Consider the following 20,004-nt stretch of genomic DNA (forward strand, 5'->3'; position numbering starts at 1 on the left):
AGGAACATGACCAAGAATCCAATGGCCACCCTAATAGTGCTTCAGAAGTCCTCTGCAGAGATGGGGGAACCTGCTGGAAGGACAAACATCTCAGAAATACTCCATCAATCAGGCCTTTATAGTAGAGTGGCTAGACAGAAGCCAGTAAAAACTCCTGAGTAAAAGATATATGGCAGGCACTTAAAGGAGTCTCATGGTCTAATGCGACATACAATGCCCTCTCTGCACTGAACTCCAAGTGCTACTGTACATCTGGCAAAAACCTGGCACTGCTCATCAATTGGCACTCACCCAAGTAGAACCGAAGCTATAATTACTGCCAAACGTGCTTTCATAAAGTACTGAATAAAGGCTCTAAAAATGTATCTAAATGAGATGTTTTAGCTTTTTGTTTTTAATAAATTTGCGAGAATTTCTAAAAACATTTTTGACTTTGGCATTATGGTGTATAGATTAATGGCAAATGGGCAATGTAATCCTTTTGAAATGAAATCTATAGAACAATAAAGTGTGTATTTTCTGGAGCCACTGCTTTACACTTACTCTGGTGCATATGATCAGGACCCTGGAAGGAGAAGGATTTGACCCCGGGTACTGTTTACCCCGTGTTGGGAATGCTGCTTTTCTTTCTACCTGAGCGCTATAAAGAGAAGCTGTGCTGTGTTACTCCTCTGGACCACAAGGTAATATTACCAGTACAGTCCTTGCATGCAAACGTAAACAGATCGAAACTGATAGAAACTTTATCATACCAAAGGACAAGTCCACCCTGAAAGTTTTGCATATTAATTTTTATAAGTAACATGTGATCTTCAGCCATGTCCAAGATTTATTATCTAATGAAATTCTGAGTTTATTATTTTTTTTGTTTAAGGTTTCTTTCAACATGTTGATCTGTTTTTACTTTGGTTATCCTACATTTCCCACAAAGCCATTAAATTACCTGCCGGCTTTAGCCCTTCTACACTCTTCTCAAACCGATCATCTTCCAAACTTTAATTCCCATACTTTCAACCATACACCATTTATGCTTCTTATCTCGTAGATCACTAACTGGCCAAGCTGAGTCTGTCAGAACTGTCTTGTATGTCATAAAAGTGAACTCGAAGCTCCAGAATGCAATTCTATTTCTACATTGCGTTGTCATTAATATGACATTGAAAAGAAGCTCTTGCTCTTTTGTTTTTAAAAACTTACAGCAAAACTTGTTGAATGCTTTTCTCCTAATCATCACAGACCTGAATACCTGCCTACCTTTGTGCCTAAAAAATGTATTAAAATATATTTATTATTGATACTGCTGAAGATTTTCAACTGAAAATTGTCAGAAATGACAGTCGGTTGAAAGACAAAGTACGTGAAAAAAGGTTCATTAAGCCTTAAATGAAGTGTAAAATATAACATATTACAAATCACTTTAATGGTAATGATAATTAGAAAGTGATTAAAAACGCTGCCTGCTCTCTTGTGCAGGTTACCGCAGCTGCATTTAAACTTATATGTATTCTAGTAACCAGCAGTCATATGGCAGCCCCTGTGGTTACTGTAAAATGCTGTAAAGCGAACTACAATTTCTGCCTTGTGATTTGTGACTATATTGAAACTGTATTGTTTTTACACCCCCACCAACACCTCTCGTCCCCCAACCCTGCATTGTTCCTCTTCAGGGCTGTATTTACTACTGTGACTGTGCTAGCAACGTGATCTCTGAGTATCAGGAACTTCTCACAGGAATAACGTCACCAACCAATATTTTCGCAACAGAATATGCACGAACACCAAACACATCACAAATATTTGAAAATGAATGTTAAATGTGTTTCAGGGTGGATTTTTCCTTTAACATAGACATTATTGAAACTGTTTTTATCCAAAGTAGCCTACAACTAAAACAGTATGCTATACAAGCATGAAGATGTTTGACCATACAAATGACCAGAAACAATTGTGTGATAGTTACATGATAGTAAACATTAGTTATACGAAGTGCTTGTATACAGAAAGTGATGGAAAAATTACTGTATTTACTGACTGTCAAGTTCCCATTCATCTTGCATATGCAGTCCGAGGCTCTGGACAGGCAGCCATATAAAAATGGAAAGAAAGAGAACGGCATTGTCCAAATTCAAGATGAAGACAAGAATGAACGGGAGGAGTCCAAAAACTCACAGGTTTCTTGCAAGCTGGTGAATGTTGAGCAGGAGACTGCTTTGTGATTTTCTCTAAATCCATTACATAACATGTTCAAGGCCATATTTATTGTATTATAAACCAAGAGGGGAAATGACTGATGATGTCAAAAAAGGTCAGTTTCTATAGATGTTCACTGTTCAGATCATACTTTTGCACAGTCTGCTGTTATGTTATAATGATAAGGCAGTGTTGACAAATATAGCACTAAATTCATGAACAGAGATGTGTGAAATGTACAATTCAATTTCTATATACTTTACTGTGCAAAAGTCTTAAGCACATGCAAAGAAATGCTCTAGAGCAAAGATAACTTCAAAAATAATGAAATTAAATGTTTCTCTATTTAAAAAAAAAATACTATAAAGAGTAGGAAACAGTAATAAATGAAACGAAGGCAATGTTTGGTGTGATGACCCTTTGCTTAAAAAAAAAATAGTCTCTGGTAGAATTTGTACAGTTTTAAGAAATGAGGAATAAGGAAATGAGCTGTAAGTTTTATTGAGCATCTTGCAGAACCAGCCACCGTCCTTCTGGAGACTTTTGAGTGTCGCACTTGATTCTTATCTTTGCAGCAAAACCCAGCAGCCATCATTGTGTTTTTCTGTTGTTGTTTTTTTGTCTGAAAAGTGTCTCTTACCACTTAATATGCTGGTCTCTTTACTGACTAAAATGTTTTTGTACTGACCCAATAATGTTGAAGTCATAAAATAAAAATCTATAACAAAGTTTGTATTAAAAAATAGGGTGCCTAAGACGTTTGCACAGTACTGTACTTAAATGTGTCATGAAAATTGACAAATTAAGTAAACAGCCTTAGCAATTGTGCAATTAATAGAAAATGAAGACCTATGTCTAAGTCACTAGAAGCAAAAGAAAATGTACTTAGTCATAGGCTCAGCATTTGCACATTGCATAGAAAACGACCTGTTTGCTTAATTGGTCAATAGAATAAAACCACATACTTGGAGCATTTTATTACCTATTTTCATTACAGTTCGGCCAATTTTTCTACTTAACCAGATTTGTTTGAAATATTTTCCCCAGAAGTAAGGATGCTGCTACTGGGGGACTTCTCCATTTATTGCTCCATTCAATTGTTCCTCATGTCCAAACATCATAATTTATTCTAAACATCTCGTGGAAATGTATTATGTTTGTACTGCGATAATGTTTTTTAGTGTTTGGAAAAGTTTTGTTGGCAGTGGGAATGCTCTGATTATAAACTTTTCCAGCCACCATAATTGTCTTATGGTTTATGAGATGTTAAAAATTACTATATTACCAAACACTTTTTGCAGATTGATCACTACTTACAATAAATATAAAACATCTACACACCCGTGTTAAAATTGCAGGTTTTTGCGACGTAAAAAACAAAGATAAATCATCTTTTCTCACCAATAATGTGAAATTGCAAGGTATACATAAAGTGAAAAACAATCAACTTTTTTAGCGGGGAAAGAAAAAAATAAAACTTAGTTACATAAGTGTGTGCACCCCTAAACTAATACTTTTTGAAGCAGATTTAGATTTTATTACACCTCTGTCTTTTTGGGTAAGAATTTATCATCATGGCACATCTTGACTTGGCAATATTTCCCGACTCTTTCTTATAAAATCTTTCTAGATCCATCAAATTGTGAGGACATCTCCTGTGCACTGCCTGCTGAAAGGTGAAATTCCTTTTCATCTTCAGCTTACTAAGGTTTTGCAATAAAGTTAACTGGTATTTGTAACTATTCATGATTCCCTCCACCTTGATAAAAACCCCAGTTCTACCTAAAGAAAAGCAGCCCTAAAGCATGATATTGCCACCACCATGCTTCACCATGGGTATGGTGTTCATTTGGTGGTGTGGGGTTTTTTTTTTTTGTTTGTTTGCTTGTTTTTTTTGTGTACCAAACATGCCTTTTGGAATTATTATACCTTTTTGGAGTTGGTCTCATCAAACCATAAAACATTTTCCCCACATGGTTTGGGGTAATTTAGTTGAGCTTGGATGGGTTTTTTTTTTTTTAGCCACCCTACCCAATATCCCAGACAGTAATCAGTACTTGTCCAATATTCCTGCAGCTCCTTTAATGTTGCTGTAGGTCTCTTGGCAGCCTCCCTGGTAAGTTTTTGTCTTGTCCTTTTGTAAATTTTGGAAAAATGTACAAAACAAATGACAAAAGCACCACCATTTTCTCCACGGTGGTGCTTCTAACAGTGTTCCATGCTACATCTAATGTTTTGGATATTTTTTATACCCCTCTCCTGATTGATTCCTTTTGACAGTGAGACCCTGTACAGGTTTTTTCAGTTCTTTGTGGACCATGACTTCAGCAGTCAGATGAAACCAAGATGTGAAGAAAATCCTACAGAAACAGCTGATCTTTATTTTGTGTCAATTGGAATAATTTCATTGATAACAGCTGTATGATAATTACTTTTGAATGTGAGCGTGAATGTGATTGGGTCATTCTGAACACAGCAATATCCACAATTATAAAAGGGTGTGCACACTTATGCAACCAGTTTATTGTAACTTTTTTTTTTTTTAAATCCTTAAAATGTTTTTGTTTTTCGTAAAATTTTTAGGTTATAATTTCACATTGAGGCTGGAAAAAGTTCTGACGATTTATTTTGTCAATTTTTTTAATTAAACCATTTTAAGAGGGGTGTGTAGGCTTTTTATATCCACTGTAGGTTAGTTCAATTAGGGTTTTTATGGAGCTCTCATTTGGTGAACAGAATTACAGGATTGCTACTGAGAAGGATATTTGCAGTGCTGCCATCACGTTGGATAAAATGTGATGCCATATACTGCCTTTCAGATGGAAAGCACAGGTTTATGTGGCAGTTTATGTGGCTTTGTCTGTGTTGAATATTGTGATCTAGAACTTATTATGCTTAGTTGTTTATTTATTTTTTTAAATTCTTCATCAAAATACTTGAAAGGATTTCCATGTGGTCAGCAACATGAGCATCTTATACTGGAAGAGTCCACCCATCTGTGTCCTCAAAGAGAATCTAAATATGTGATGGAGTTTTTCCATCACATACTGTGGGGCAATGAGAGAGCTTTTTTTTTTTTTTTTTTTTTTTAAATCTTTGATAAACACATGGTGTGTGTTTAAAATATTTAAATACAGGCATCCCGTACATTGAATACTGAAACCTGGACGGTTTTTGATCTAGTTTTCAGTATAATTATTTTTTTTTGCATTTTGTCATCAGTGACTTGTTTTAGCAGCCAAATCATAGCACACTTAATTTTGTGCACCTTGGTTTTTAAATCCTTCATATTTTCTCCAACATAAGACCTGAAAGCCATCCCATGTGACATTTTATGTCAAGCTTCTTGTGATTCTGTGAAGGCTTAGTGTTTCTGTGAGTATGAGATTTATTTCCCACTGTGAAGCAGCATTTGTGATGATGTATCTTGTTTTTCTCATGCCTTTTAGATTTATTTGTAGTGTTTACAAAATGGACCTTGAATTTGTTTATTTCCAAAGATATATAGATAAGATGTTTGCTGGACATTATTTTTTGTCTCTGCCTGCATCTTGCTGCAAGTGGTATGTTGTTCTGATTAGACACATTTTGGTCATTCTGAAATCCCTGATGACATTCAAGGACCTAGTAAATATTTATTTACTTTCAGAAATTAGTATTGATGGACATGAAAAGAGTGCTTGCATTGCCTAAAGCAGTGTTTCCCAATTCTTGTTCTAGGGCATTATTGATTATCCTACAGTATCTGCACAATGGTGCATTCAGTCTGTTACTACAAAAAGCATGATTTAAATGCATACTTGCTGTTGTTTTTTCTTGGGATAAGAACTTTAAGAACCCTCTTAACTGCACTGAAATAAACTGGGTTTAGTTTAGACTGTAGTGTCACTGCCAGGGAGTCAACTTGCCAGCTTCTAGCATGTAACACTGACATGAAGTTATTTGTCCTGTTGTCTTCTGACGGGTAGAAGTGACTTAACTTTTCATAAACGTTTGTAGTCCTAGAAGCTGCATGCTGTCTGTCCATCATATAATTCATACCTGACATTACTTGAAAAGTGTGTACTAATGCTTTCTTTCAGCATCTCACTTTCACGGTCACGTTATTACTAATATTTTCCCCTGTAACAAATGCACATTATTGTATGAGGTCAAACTTAATTTTATTCTCACAAAAAATTTTTTACAACTATATTTCAATAATTGTTTTTAGAAGATTAAATTTTACCCTTAATTAGCTAAATCTTTACATTGCAAGGTATAAGGTTTTTTTTTTTTTTTTTTTTTTTTTTTTTTTTTAATGTATCACCTGTTAAGTCCAGAAAGCACTGTGATGGTCACTGCTCCCTCAATGCATTAATTTTCTGTAAGTTTTGATTTATTTATTTGTTTTTTTAAAAAACACTTTTTATTTTACTGTATGTAGTAAGAAAGCATAACACTCAAGTTATTACAATCCAGATGCATATTATTTGTATAATATTATGAAAATATTTTTTATAGATATTTTCATTTACAAGTGGTTTCCCATTTTATAGTCATTGTGTGCATTCCAAAAAAAAACACTCATAATATTTATATATATTTATTTGTGTGGGTGTGTGTGTATGAATATGCAATGGAGTCAGACCAGCTTCATTGCGTTTGGCTGTGCCTTCACTCTCTTTCTTTGATTGGTTGTTGAAGTTTCAGAGAACCTTCAGGGGACCTTCAGGAAGCACTCTGAAGAGGCATGTGTTATTGGATAGGGAACAATGACAGCGATGACACTTTACACACTTACTTGAGCAATGATAGCGATGAAATTTACTTTGTGCTCTTGGAAGCCAATCAAAACAATAAAATAATGAAGAATATTGTGTACTTTAAAAATAAATAAATAAATGAAATGTCTACTTGGAATTTGTACTGTTTATTTCTATTCAGCTTCCTCACCCTTTGACCTGTAATCATTTGTTCTATTTTTTTTTTAATTATGTGAAATAAAGATGAATATGAACATAGTACAAGTATGACTGTCATTCTACAACAAGAGAGATGCACGCTTAGACAGAATATTACTGCTGCTGTTTTGCATGGGCTGGTTTTATATATTTGTCCTAAGTAAAGATGTCCATTAGTCCTTTTTGATTAAGAAAGTTATTGTTAATGGTACCAGTCACTTGTTTATGGTACCAGTCACTTCACAAGGACCAGCTAAAAGGCCCAATCCAAACTTTTTGTAAACACCAAAACTCACATTTGAAAGTGTAGAATATTCAGAATTCATACATAGTAAGCTTTAAAAAAAAAACGGATCAGGCAGGTCTGGAGAGCAGAAAGGATCAGGATCTCTCGTAAAAAAAAGTCTACAAAAAAAAACTTTAATTTAACTTAATTCAACTTAACCAACAATTTGACTTAATTTAATTTCAGCTGATATTTTACAGGCAAGGGGTGGTCCTACCAAATACTGATTTAATTTTATTTTGTCTTTAAAAAAAAATTCATTTCACTACTCTGAAAGCACCTTCACTTCACTGTATCTGCTACATTGACACTTTGTATTTTGCATACAGTAAGCACTCATTCTGCACTGTGCTTAGTAGAAATAAATTTACTGTCTAGATTGGTAGCAATTAAAGGGGGGAAAAAAGTGATTGTTAACAAAAGTGCTCCTTCATTTTGTCCCCTCTACAATCTTGAGAAACTTCTGGATATTTGGGCCAATAACTCTAGCTCTTCCATGGCAGCAAAATGACCACCTCTGGGCATCAGAGTGTAGCTCACAAGCTTTTGGTACTTCTGCCTGGCCCACAGTTCTGGAGTGTGCACCAGCTCATTGGGGAAAACAGCCAAAAATGCTGGAACAACAGTTGGGATTCTAAAGATAATATAGCACAATGTACACAGCAAAATAACCAGTGTTGATTCAACATTGGATTCAAATAAACACTCTGGGTGTTAATTCAACACTAAGGATTTTACTGTGTCGCAAAGAAAAACAAGCATTTAGGAATAGTGTGGGAACAAAAAATAGCACAGTAATTGAAATAGAATCATTTCTTCACGCACTTGGAATGTGGCTGAGTAAGACCTTTGCCAAAGTTCTCCTTGTATAAACGCATGGAGGGGATGATTGAACTGGTAGTCCAGTAGATCATCACATTAGTCAGCAGGTCATCCAGAGAAAACTTCCTGTAACGGAATTAAAAAGTGATAATATACAATGGATATAAAAATCTACACACCTGTTAAAATGGCAGGTGTTTGTGTTGAAAAAAATTAAACCAAGATAAATCTTAAAAGGAAAAGCTTTTTTCCACCCTCAATGTGAAATTACAACATATTAAATTTAAGTGAAAAACAATCAAATATTTTAGGGAAAAATAAAAACATTACAATAAACTGCATTAGGGGCTGCATTAGTGTGCACACCCTTTTATAACTGGGGACGTGGCTGTGTTCAGAATCACATTCAATCTCATGTTCAAAAGCAATTATCATACAGCTATCTTCACTTAATTTATTCTAATTAACCCCAAAGATCAGCTGTTTCTGTAAGATTTTCTTCAGATCTCTTTAGTTTCATCTGACTGCTGAAGCCATCGTCAACAAAGAGCTTACAAAGAATGCATGTCACTTGTTGAAAGGTACTGATTAGGGGAGGGGTAGGAAAGAATTTCCAAAACATTAAATTTACCATGGAACACTGTAAAGGTCGCTATCAACAAGTGGAGAAACTGGAGCAACACAGTGACATCAAGAACAGGATGTCTCTCCAAAATGTATAAAAGGACAAGACAAAAACTCACCAAAGAGGCTTCCAAGAGACCTACAGCAACATTAAAGGAGCTGCAGGAATATCTGACACATACTTATTACTTGTGACAACACTCTCGTATTCTTCATATGTCTGGGCTATGGGTTGGGGTGAGTAGACGGAAGCCCTTTCTCACAAAAAACATCCGATCTCAACTAAATCACCCAAAACCATGTGGCAAAATGTATTATGATCTTTGGAGATGGTCTCATCAGATCATGTTTGGCACCAAAAATTGCACATCACCAAATGAAAACCATACCTACAGTGAAACATGGTGGCAGTATCATGCTTTAGGCCTGCTTTTCTGCTATTCAGTCAGAACTGGGGCTTTTATCAAGGTGGTGGGATATTGTAGGTTATACGTTTTTTTATTTCCTTATTTTTCGCTAAAATAGTTTGACTGTTTTTCACTTTATTTCATACGTTGCAATTTCCCATTAAAGGTGAGAAAAGATCTTGACATGATTTATCTTAGTGTCATTCTTTTACTTTTTACACAAAAACCTGTCATTTTAACAGGACCTTGACTCTGTTTGGATCAGTGCCAGAATCTAATGAGTTAATCTGCTGGTTACAATGATAATTCCATATGAATTGTAGGGGAATTAGCCCGGGGGAGGGCAGAGCACAGACCCACAAGAGACAGATTGCAGTCAAAATGGGTGCTTTATTTGTCCGTGTGTGAATTGTCTGTCTTGAGGAGGTGAGGGTGTGTGAATGCGAGGGGTTTCGTGGGGGTGTGGCTGGCGTTGTGACCTTCTCGAGGGCGTGTTGGGGTTCCCGAGATGTGCGCGTGGGTCTCCCGTGCCGTCATCCACCGTTGAACGCGATCTCACCACCCGGCGGTCTCGTCCGCGCACGCACCTTCGGGGAGAGAAGGAGAGAGAGAGAGAGAAAGGAATTAGAGATTTGAGAAAGGATACCGTCGTGCTCAATGTTGGCGTGCCTATATGCCGCTGAAGAGCACGCACGGAGTCTGTCTCTTCGCCGTTCTCCTCGCGCGGCCGGAAGCGCGTCCTTTTATCCTCCTCCGCCGTCGCCTGAGTGGTGGAATTTCCCCGACGGACTCCCCAATCGCCGGCCGGTGTAGCTTCAACGGTCCTGCGCCACCGTGACGGTCCTTCCGGCTGACGGTGTGTTTGGCACGAGGCTGTCCGCTTCGTGCCGGTGCGGCAGTTGGGGAAGGAGCGACTTTCTTATTATGTGCGCCGGCTGTCGGTCCGTCGCGACAGAATCCTACAAACTTTCAAACAATTGTTCTTGAGCCGTCACATTAACGAGAATCACAGACAGAGAAACAACACAAAACCATAACGCCTCCACTACCCAGTGACCGAGGAATAAAAACCAAAGCAACAGCACAAAACCTGAACAACATACATTTGCAAGCCTTCATCCTCAAGATTTGTGAACTTATGATCAGTCCAAGTGGAAAACTTCTCCAGAATGTATGCAGCCAAGCCAACAGGAGAGTCATTCAGCCCACGCCCTATAAATTATAACACAAACAGCAACAGCTGTGCTGGGGGGGTTAACTTACACATTAAAGTTACCTTACACATTTTTAAATAGATATCAGGCCCCAACATCCAACATTAGCATAGTGAAATAAAACTGACATTTTGAAAACATCTGCTGCAAAAAAAAAAAATGAATTAAAATAAATAAATAAATAAATAGTAATTGAGAGGTATTGGAACTATTTTCCACAATAAGTGGGTGGACTTTTACCAGCAGTATCAGGCTTGGTGGCTTGTATGTGCATGTATCGTTTACATTTACATTTATTCACTTAGCAGACGCTTTTATCCAAAGCGACTTACAAATGAGAAAGATACAAGCAAAGCGATATATCAAGCAGAGAACAATACAAGAAGTGCTACCATACAAGATCTATTAATTGAATTCCAGAAGAAGCAAAGTGCAGAGTAGAGGTGTAAGTGCATTTTTAAAAATATTTTTAAAAAATTTTTTTATTATGAGTTGGTTAGGTGTTCATGGAAGAGGTGGGTCTTTAGCTGTTTTTTGAAGATGGTGAGAGATTCTGCGGTCCGTATTGAGATTGGAAGTGCATTCCACCACTGAGGAACAGTTAGTGTGAAGGTTCTGGAAAGGGACCTTGCGCCACGCTGAGTTGGAACTGCTAAACATCGGTCACTAATCGATCGCAGATTGCGAGAGGGAACGTAGGCCTTCAGGAGAGAGTTGAGGTAGGAGGGTGCTGTTCCTGACAAGGTCTTGTAGGTGAGCATCAAGGCCTTGAACTTGATGCGGGCAGCTACAGGAAGCCAGTGGAGGGAGATGAAGAGGGGTATGACATGGGTTCTCTTGGACTGGTTGAAGACGAGGCGCACTGCAGCATTCTGAATCATCTCAAGGGGTTTGATGGAGCTGGCTGGGAGGCCTGAAAGCAGTGAGTTGCAGTAGTCCAGTTTAAAGATAACAAGAGCCTGGACTAGAATCTGTGTAGCCTGTTTGGTGATATAGGGTCGGATTTTCTTGATGTTGTAAAGGATGAACCTACAGGACCTTGCAGTTGCTGAGATATGGTCTGTAAAGGTCAAGCCATCATCAAGAATCACCCCAAGGTTCCTGGCCGTCCTGGTTGGCATGAGTGTGAGTGAGCCGAGCTGTACAGTGAGGTTGTGGTTGATTGAGGGACAGGCTGGGATCACGAGAAGCTCAGATTTTGCCAGGTTAAGTTTAAGATGGTTTTCCTTCATCCAGACCGAGATGTCCGAAAGGCAAGCAGAGATGCGTGCAGAGACGGATGGATCATCAGGCTGGAAGGACAAGTGGAGCTGGGTGTCATCAGTATAGCAATGATATGAGAAGCCATGAGACTCAATCACCTGCCCTAGAGATGTAGTGTAGATAGAAAAGAGGAGTGGACCCAGAACTGACCCCTGTGGAACGCCAGTTGTGAGTTGCTGAGTTTCAGAAATACCTCCCCTCCATGATACCTTGAAGGATCTGTCAGAGAGATAGGAATCCACCCAGCACAGAACCGTTCCAGTGATGCCCAGGCTGGAGAGAGTTGACAGGAGGATCTGATGGTTCACAGTGTCGAAAGCAGCAGAGAGGTCGAATAGGATGAGGACAGATGATCTAGAGGTTGCTCTTGCTAGTCGTAAGGCGTAAGATGTATCCTGTCTCCTTCACTGTATTAACAACTAATTTCTGCACGAAGGGAAAAATTTGCTTTACATCATGATGAGTGACGTTTCTTGCAGCCATGCAGCTGTCTTAAGTCCTTGGTGGACAACCAGACCCTATCGCTGGGCTGGTACCGTGGATGCTCGCTGCGGTGGCAGTCAGCCTTGCGCTTGCAAGTGTGTGCTATCTGTACCAGGCGCCGGTGTGTGTTGGCCCAAACCTGTTCGCTCCTCTGGAACCACTGATCAACTGCTGGTGATTCTTTGGGGTTTGCATTCCAGGGGAACAGTGGGGGCTGGTATTTTAGCACACATTGGAACGGTGTGAGTCCTGTGGCTGAGTGACGCAGCGAATTCTGTGCATCTGTGCAGGGGAGGAATCTGCTCCAGTTCTTGGGGCTTGAGGCACAAAATGTTCTAAGGAACTGGCTTATCTCTTGGTTCACTTGTTCCACTTGGCCATTGGCTTGTGAGATTGTGAGATTGGCTTGGCCAGATGTGAGGTTGACAGTAATCCCCAACTTCTCCATGAAACTGGACCATACCCTGGATGTGAATTGAGGTCCCAAATCACTGACTACTTCCCCCAGGATGCCGAAGTACCTGAACACCCTCTCCATATTAGGCCATATTAGGCCACCAGCCCGCAACAGATGGTAGGTGCGGTGTGCACCTGGGTGACCCGTGGCTACCGCCGTGTGGGCCCAGACAATGACTTCCTGTCGGTGCTGCTCAGGTACAAATTGTCTTCCCGAGGGGCATGTTGTGGAACCTGTGATTGGGGAAAGTTTACGAAGGTTTGATCTAGCTCCTATTCCAGGACACTGATGATACGGGGAGGGGGGCGGGGGGGAATGATGAACTCCTCATGGTTCCTCCAAACCTCAGTGCTGTCCAGACAAGACAGGGCATCAGCTTTAGTGCTCTTGGACCTGGGTCTGTACGACAGGGTGAATTGGAACCTTGCGAAGAATAGTGACCAGCGGGCTTGACGAGGTGATAACCGTTTGGCAGTACGTAGGTACTCTAGGTTCTTGTGATCAGTGAATATGATGAAAGGGGTGTGTTGCCCCCTCCAGCCAGTATCGCCATTCCTACAGGGCTAGCTTTAAGGCCAAGTGTTCTCTATTGTCCACGTCATAGTTTTGTTCTGCTGGTGATAGTTTTCGGGAATAGAAGGCCACAGGATGGAGTTTGGGCCTCTCCCCGAAACATTGAGAGGATAGATCCTACCCCATTCTCAGACGTGTCGACCTCTACAGCGACTGGCTGGGACGGGTCTGGGTGTTTGATGATGGGGGCAGTTGTGAAGGCCTTCTTGAGTTGCTCTAGTGCTTCTTGGGCAGCTGGATTCCAGGGCAGGCATTTGTGCTTTCCTCTCAGCAAGGACATCAACGGTTGTGCTATGGAGTTGAAGTCTCTGATGAACAGCCTGTAGAAGTTTGCAAAACCCAGGAATCTCTGTAGCTCCTTCAGGGTTACTGGTGTGGGCCATTCTACCATTGCTTGCAGTTTACCTTGGTCCATGGTAACCCCCTCAGGGCTGATGATGTACCCCAGAAATGAAATGGTGTCCTTATGGAACTCATATTTTTTGGCTTTGACGTAAAGCTGGTGCTCGAGTAGTCTTTGTAGGACCTTCCGGACATGGTGGACATGCTCCTCCTGGGAACTGGAATAGATCAAGATGTCGTTGATGTACATGATCACGGTACGTCCCAGCATGTCCCTTAGGATGTTGTTTATTAGGCACTGAAAGACTGAGGGGGCGCTAGAGAACCCATACGGCATTACCAGATATTCATAGTGGCCTGAGGTGGTACTGAACCCCGTCTTCCACCAATCTCCCTCTCTGATCCGGACCAGGTTGTATGCACTGCAAAGGTCCAGTTTAGTGAAGATGGTGGCAGCACGGAGTTGTTCTAGGGCGACCGTTACTAATGGGAGAGGGTAGCGATACTTGATACAACACTGATTAAGACCCCTGTAGTCGATGCATGGCCTGAGTCCTCCTCCCTTCTTGTCCACAAAGAAAAATTCTGCGGAGGCGGGGGACATGATGTACTCCTCCATAGCTCTCTGCTCAGTCTGTGACAATGGATACACCCTTCCTCAGGGTGGCGTAGTTCCTGGAAGCAGAACTATGGCACAGTCGTAGGGCCGATGAGGTGGTAATCCACTAGCCCTTTCCTTGCTAAATGCCTCGCTGAGGTCCTGGTATTCGGGTGGAATGTGGACTGTAGCGGTTTTATCCAGGCTCTCGATGGAGGTGGTCGCTAGTGTGATCACTGGTGTCTGTAGGCAATGTGTTATGCAGTGGGTGGACCAGTGTGTGATCTCTCCTGTGTTCCCCTCCTGTGTCAATCAGCGCTTCTAAAGTACAAGACAGTCCTGAGTATTCTACTATGACAGATAGCAAAAATGCAGATTGAGATACGATCTGGGTTGAAGGACCCAAACTCACCCCTGGCTGATATGGTTTGGCCGTTCTGCTTTCTCCTAGGTCGCGGTGCTGCTTGAGAGGGCATTATCTGATGAGGTGCCTCTCCTCACCACAGTAGAAGCAACGAAACTTGTGACACTGTCTCTCTCTCTCCTCCGCATTGACCCGCACACGCATGGGGAGACCTTGTACCGCAACAGCAGCCTCGCTGCGTACTGGTCGGAGGCTCTGTAGCAAGCGATCTAGGTGAATAGCCAGGTTAATGAGTGAATCGAGGGTGAGTTGGTCGTCGCACCAGGCCAACTCTGTCACTATATCCGGATTCAATCCCTGGCGAAACATGGTCTTAAGAGAGGCTTGGTTCCATCCACTCCTGGCAGCGACAGTGCGAAATTCTAAGGCATAATCCACAACGCAGCGTGCACCTTGCTTTAGGGTAAGCAGTTCCTCCCTTGTCTCCTCGTTATCTGGTGAGTGATCAAAGACCACCCAAAAGCGATCAGCTGTTCCAGGAAGGTGATGGTGCTGCTTCCCTGCTCCCATTCAGCCTTGGCCCACCGTAAAGCTCTCCCGGTCAACAGCTCCATGAAGTAGGTAATTCTCCGACTCTCCGGCATCCCTGGGTAGCTCGAGAAGAACAAGGAGCACTGGAGGAGAAAACCCTGACAGCGTGCCACATCCCTGGCATATTTCTCCGGCGCCGGTATAGGAAGAAAATGCGCAGGCATCGGTGTAGCGACTGGCGCGTTTTGAACTAGCCTAGCCACCTATGCAGTCAGGTTGGCTAGCTGCTGGTTCTGGTCGCTAATCATTCTACAGTGGCCTTCAATAGCTTGACGCCACAGCGGATCACCCGCTGCTTCCATAGGAAGGCGAAGTAATCTGTCACGTACCGTGGGTGGAGATGGAAGCGGATGTAGGTGACAGAATCAGGCAGAATAATCCAAGGGGAAAAGACAAAGTTCGTGGTTGACAAACAGGCGAGGGTCAGGCGATCAGACAAACAAACAAAAGGGGGCTAGGCAGAAATCAAGGTCAGGGACGGAAACACTGGTCAAAGGTAATTTAGTAGACGCATGAGAAAAGAGCTTAGAGAATGGCTGAGAAACAAGTCAACAGAACATTACTTTGCAAAGTCTCTACGTTTCCAAAGTCTCTCTTATGCTGTGGTGTGAGTGTGTTTAAATGGGATGCAGGTGTGTGTGATTAGAACTCGTAGTCCTCAGTGGCCATGTTTGTAGTTAGCGGTGCCTCCTGGGAAACCGAGTCATGGCTGGGCTGAGATATGACACTTTGGGTATGCTTTTCATCCTTAGATATTAGACCTCAATTCAATTCAGTTTTATTTGTATAGCTCTTTTTACAATGGACATTGTCTCAAAGCAGCTTTACAGAAAAATATAAACATACATAAAAATACAGATTTTAAATGTGTGAATTTATCCCAATTGAGTAAGCCGGTGGCGAGGAAAAACTCCCCAAGATGTTAAGAGGAAGAAACCTTGAGAGGAACCAGACTCACAAGGGAACCCATCCTCATCTGGGTAACAGTGGACACTGTGAAAGTAAAGGAGAGTTCATTATGGTTTCATATGAAGTCTGTTTGGCCTTAGAAGCAACCGTAGTCCCAGCAATCTGGAATTGGAGTAGATGAGGGCTCCAGCCAGAGGTAGGGAATCCGAACGGATCATGCAGGTCCGGAGAGCAGAAAGGAAAATCAGGTGTTGCTCGACAGAAGGAGAGAGGAAGAGAAGAGATTGTTAGGACTGTGCTTTGCGGAACAGAAAGTCTACTCATGGTAGGCTTGAGTAAACAAATACGTTTTAAGCCTAGACTTAAACACTGAGACTGTGTCAGAGTCCTGAACACTAATTGGAAGGCTATTCCATAACTGTGGGGCTGTATAAGAGAAAACTCTTCTCCCTGCTGTAGCCTTCGCTATTCGAGGTGCCGTCAAATAGCCTGCATCTTTTGATCTAAGTAGGCGTGGCGGTTCATAGAAAACCAAAAGTTCACGTAGATACTGTGGCGTGAGACCATTTAGTGCTTTATAAATTAATAATAGTATTTTATAATTAATGCATGATTTCACAGGGAGCCAATGCAGTGTTTATAAGATCGGGGTGATGTGGTCATATCTTCTGGTTCTAGTTAGGACTCTAGCAGCTGCATTCTGGACTAACTGGAGTTTAGCTGGACCTCAAGCATGAGTAACCTGTGAACAGATATTATGTTCTGTTTTGTACAGTAAAATCAGACACAGGAGATGGTACTTGTGATCACTCAGCAGGCTGTTCTCTGTCTGAAGAGCAGAAGCATTGAGCAGCCCTACTAGCACTCACATAAGTGAACTAATCAAGCAATTGCACCCTTGAAAATACTACTCAAATCCATTGCAAAAATACATTCAAATCGCTCCTTTTATACAGGCCAATACACAAAACAACTTCACAATTGTGACAGTACATTTGTAGGCATCACATTTGTTTATGGTCCCGCTGGAACATCCAGACAGGATGTTCATCTAGTCTAGAGGTGATGAAAGCATGAACTACATCTGCATCATGTAGTGACGATATATTTCTTATTTTAGAAATATTTCTGAGATGAAAGAAGGCTATCCTAGTAATATTATCTACATGAGCATCAAATGATAGACTGGAGTCAATAATCACTCCAAAGTCTTTTACTGCTGCACATCATGAAACAGAAAGTCCATCCAGAATTACTATGAGATCAGAAAGCTTACTTCTAGCTACACGTGGTCCTGGTACAAGCACTTCTGTCTTATCAGAATTAAGTAAGAGGAAGTTAATAAGCATCCACCATCTAATGTCCTTTACACATTCCTCAACTTTATTAAGTTGCTGTCTGTCGCCTGGCTTTGCTGAAACATACAACTGTGTATCATCAGCATAACAGTGAAAACTAATTCCATGTTTACAAATAATTTGACCTAGAGATAGCATATATAAAGTAAAAAGAAGTGGGCCTAAAACAGAACCAAATTTAACCTCGGTATGCATGGAGAAGTCACCATTTACATCTATTAACTGATAACGATCGGTCAAATAAGACCTGTGCCAGGAGAGGACCGTTCCCTTAATGCCAACAACATTTTCTAATCCATCAAGGAGAATAGTATGATCTATAGTATCAAAAGCTGCACTAAGGTCAAGTAACACAAGCAACAAGACACAACCCTGATCAGAGGTGTTGTGGATAAAAATGACATGAAATAAACACGAGGGAGATTGAGTATGAGTAAAAATGTAATTTTATTGGTAATTCACAGTACGGGTGGGTGCGTAGTCTGGAGGAGAGTAAGAGGGGGAAGAAAATGGGGTGCGTCCTGGGGACATGGGGAAATCAGGGTGGGTGAAGTGAACGGACCACTGAGAGTCGGGCGGACTGGTGGGTGAGAAGAGGGACGGATGGTCGGGGCCCGGATCAGAGAAGACAACATCATCCTCGGATTGGAAGTCAGAGGGGGGTTCTGGGTCTGACTGTGTAGAGGCGTCAACACGCACGTTCGTGGGGCAGATTCTGTACCGAAGAAGAGGGGGGAACCCCGGATCTCTATTCTTAGGGGGGGTGCTGCGAAGATAGTTAAGTAGCATCATGATATCAGCAGTGAGATGCACAAGCTGGTAATGAGTGTCCAGATCCAGGTCCAAATCCTGATCCAGGTCCAGTAACGGAGAGAGAGGGGACTGACGACGGGCACCGGCACCTAGACACATAGAAGCGGGATTAGGCGGACATTGACAGATTGGAATTACGAGCAATTTAAGAGCAGTAATAGTCAAAAAAGTCAAAAAGAAGTGTACGAGCTGAGGAGTGCTAAAAACACACACACACACACACACACACACACACACACACACACACACACTCGTACAGTCAAGGGCGGGCAAGTAGACACAACATACATACACACACACTCTCTTCCTCATACACACACATGAATAACTTTAATAAAATCTTATAGTAATAGAGAAACTCTATAAAAAACAGAATAGTAGGATATGCAGGACAGTAGAACTGTAATGATATTAAGAAGTTGGAAGTACAGTAAACCGCTTTTCAAGTAGTATAAATATATATAAACTAAGAAATATAGTGCAAATATGAAAATAAATTATAAACGAGAAATACAGGAAAAAAAGGAAAATATAACTTACTCATGATTCAGGTGGTGAAGATTCTCGTCTCGCAAGGAAAGCCTTAATTTTTAGAGAACCATGAAGAAAGCCAGTTATAAGGGTGGCTGGGTCAAACTGCCCTCCCCCCCCCCCCCCCCCCCCCCCCTCTAGATAACGATAAGACCAAGGTCCCTCCCGGTTGTTTAGTCGTCTTGTCTACGTCATTTTTTTTACCTAGGGAATTGAGAATCCTGGTTTCTGACTACATAGGTAAATGAGAATCCTGGTTTTTGACCCCCTAGGTAAATGAGAATCCTGGTTTTTGACCACCTAGGTAACTAGAAACTCTGGGTTTTTGTTTCCTGGGTTGTTGGAAATGCCTGGGTTCTGATTTTATGTGTAAATTAAAACCCCTGGTTTCAATTCTATGGGTAAGTGAAATAGGCCTTTTCTGGAAACCTATGGGTTATCTAGTGTGTAAATACAGTATAAATACTGGAGCTTAAGCTCAGGGTAGGGGGATCACTTTTGAGAATTCTCATCGGTGTGGATCTCGTGTGGTGGAATGGAACAATAAAGCTGGACCCTTCCTTCTTCTCACTCACGGCTGGTGTATTTTTTCTATCTCCAACTGGTCTCAGAGGTAGATGTGAGTATTGGCTTCTAAGTAGAATTTTAAATGTTTTTGGGTAATAGGCTAAATTCGAGCCAACAGAGGCCAGTAGTAGGTCATTTACTACTTTAACCAACGCTGTCTCTGTGCTATGATGAGGTCTAAATCCTGACTGATACATTTCATGAATGTTATTCCTATGTAAGTGCAAGCATAGATGCTGTGCACCAACCTTTTCTAATATCTTGAAGATAAAGGGGAGATATAGCTGGACAGTTGAGAGGGGTCAAGGTGAGGTTTTTTAATCAGGGGTATAATAACTGCTAGTTAAATGATTTTGGTACATAGCCAGTGCTAAGTGAAGAATTGATTATATTTAGAAGTGGCTCAATTACTCCAGGAAAAATCTTTTTAAAAGAAACATGTAGGTACAGGATCAAGTATATAAGTTGATGATTTTGCTGAAGAGAATAATGAAGATAGTTCAGTCTCTCTAAGGGGAGTAAAACATTCTAATCATTTATCAGATATTGCTATATTATCATCTACAGGGTTAGTTATAAAACTGTCTGGTTTTAAATTAATAGCCTGAATTTCACATCTAATATTTTCAACTTTACCAATGAAAAAATTCATGAAATCTTCACTGCTAT

At 40.9% G+C, this 20,004-nt stretch overlaps 1 protein-coding gene across 4 annotated transcripts in view; it reads left to right on the plus strand.

Moving 5' to 3' along the window:
• Positions 1 to 7,193, plus strand: part of slc5a6a (solute carrier family 5 member 6a) — a 31,281-nt gene extending 24,088 nt beyond the window's left edge. For all 4 annotated transcript variants that reach the window (XM_053675598.1, XM_017455685.3, XM_017455684.3 and 1 more), the window contains 2 exons: positions 562 to 683; positions 2,064 to 7,193. In XM_053675598.1, coding sequence (XP_053531573.1) covers positions 562 to 683; positions 2,064 to 2,216 — 275 coding nt within the window. In that variant the 3' untranslated portion in view covers positions 2,217 to 7,193. The remainder of the gene's footprint in view (positions 1 to 561; positions 684 to 2,063) is intronic.
• The last annotated feature ends 12,811 nt before the right edge of the window (positions 7,194 to 20,004 follow it).

This window comes from Ictalurus punctatus, chromosome 25 (genome assembly GCF_001660625.3).
Source record: "Ictalurus punctatus breed USDA103 chromosome 25, Coco_2.0, whole genome shotgun sequence".
NCBI lineage: Eukaryota > Metazoa > Chordata > Actinopteri > Siluriformes > Ictaluridae > Ictalurus > Ictalurus punctatus.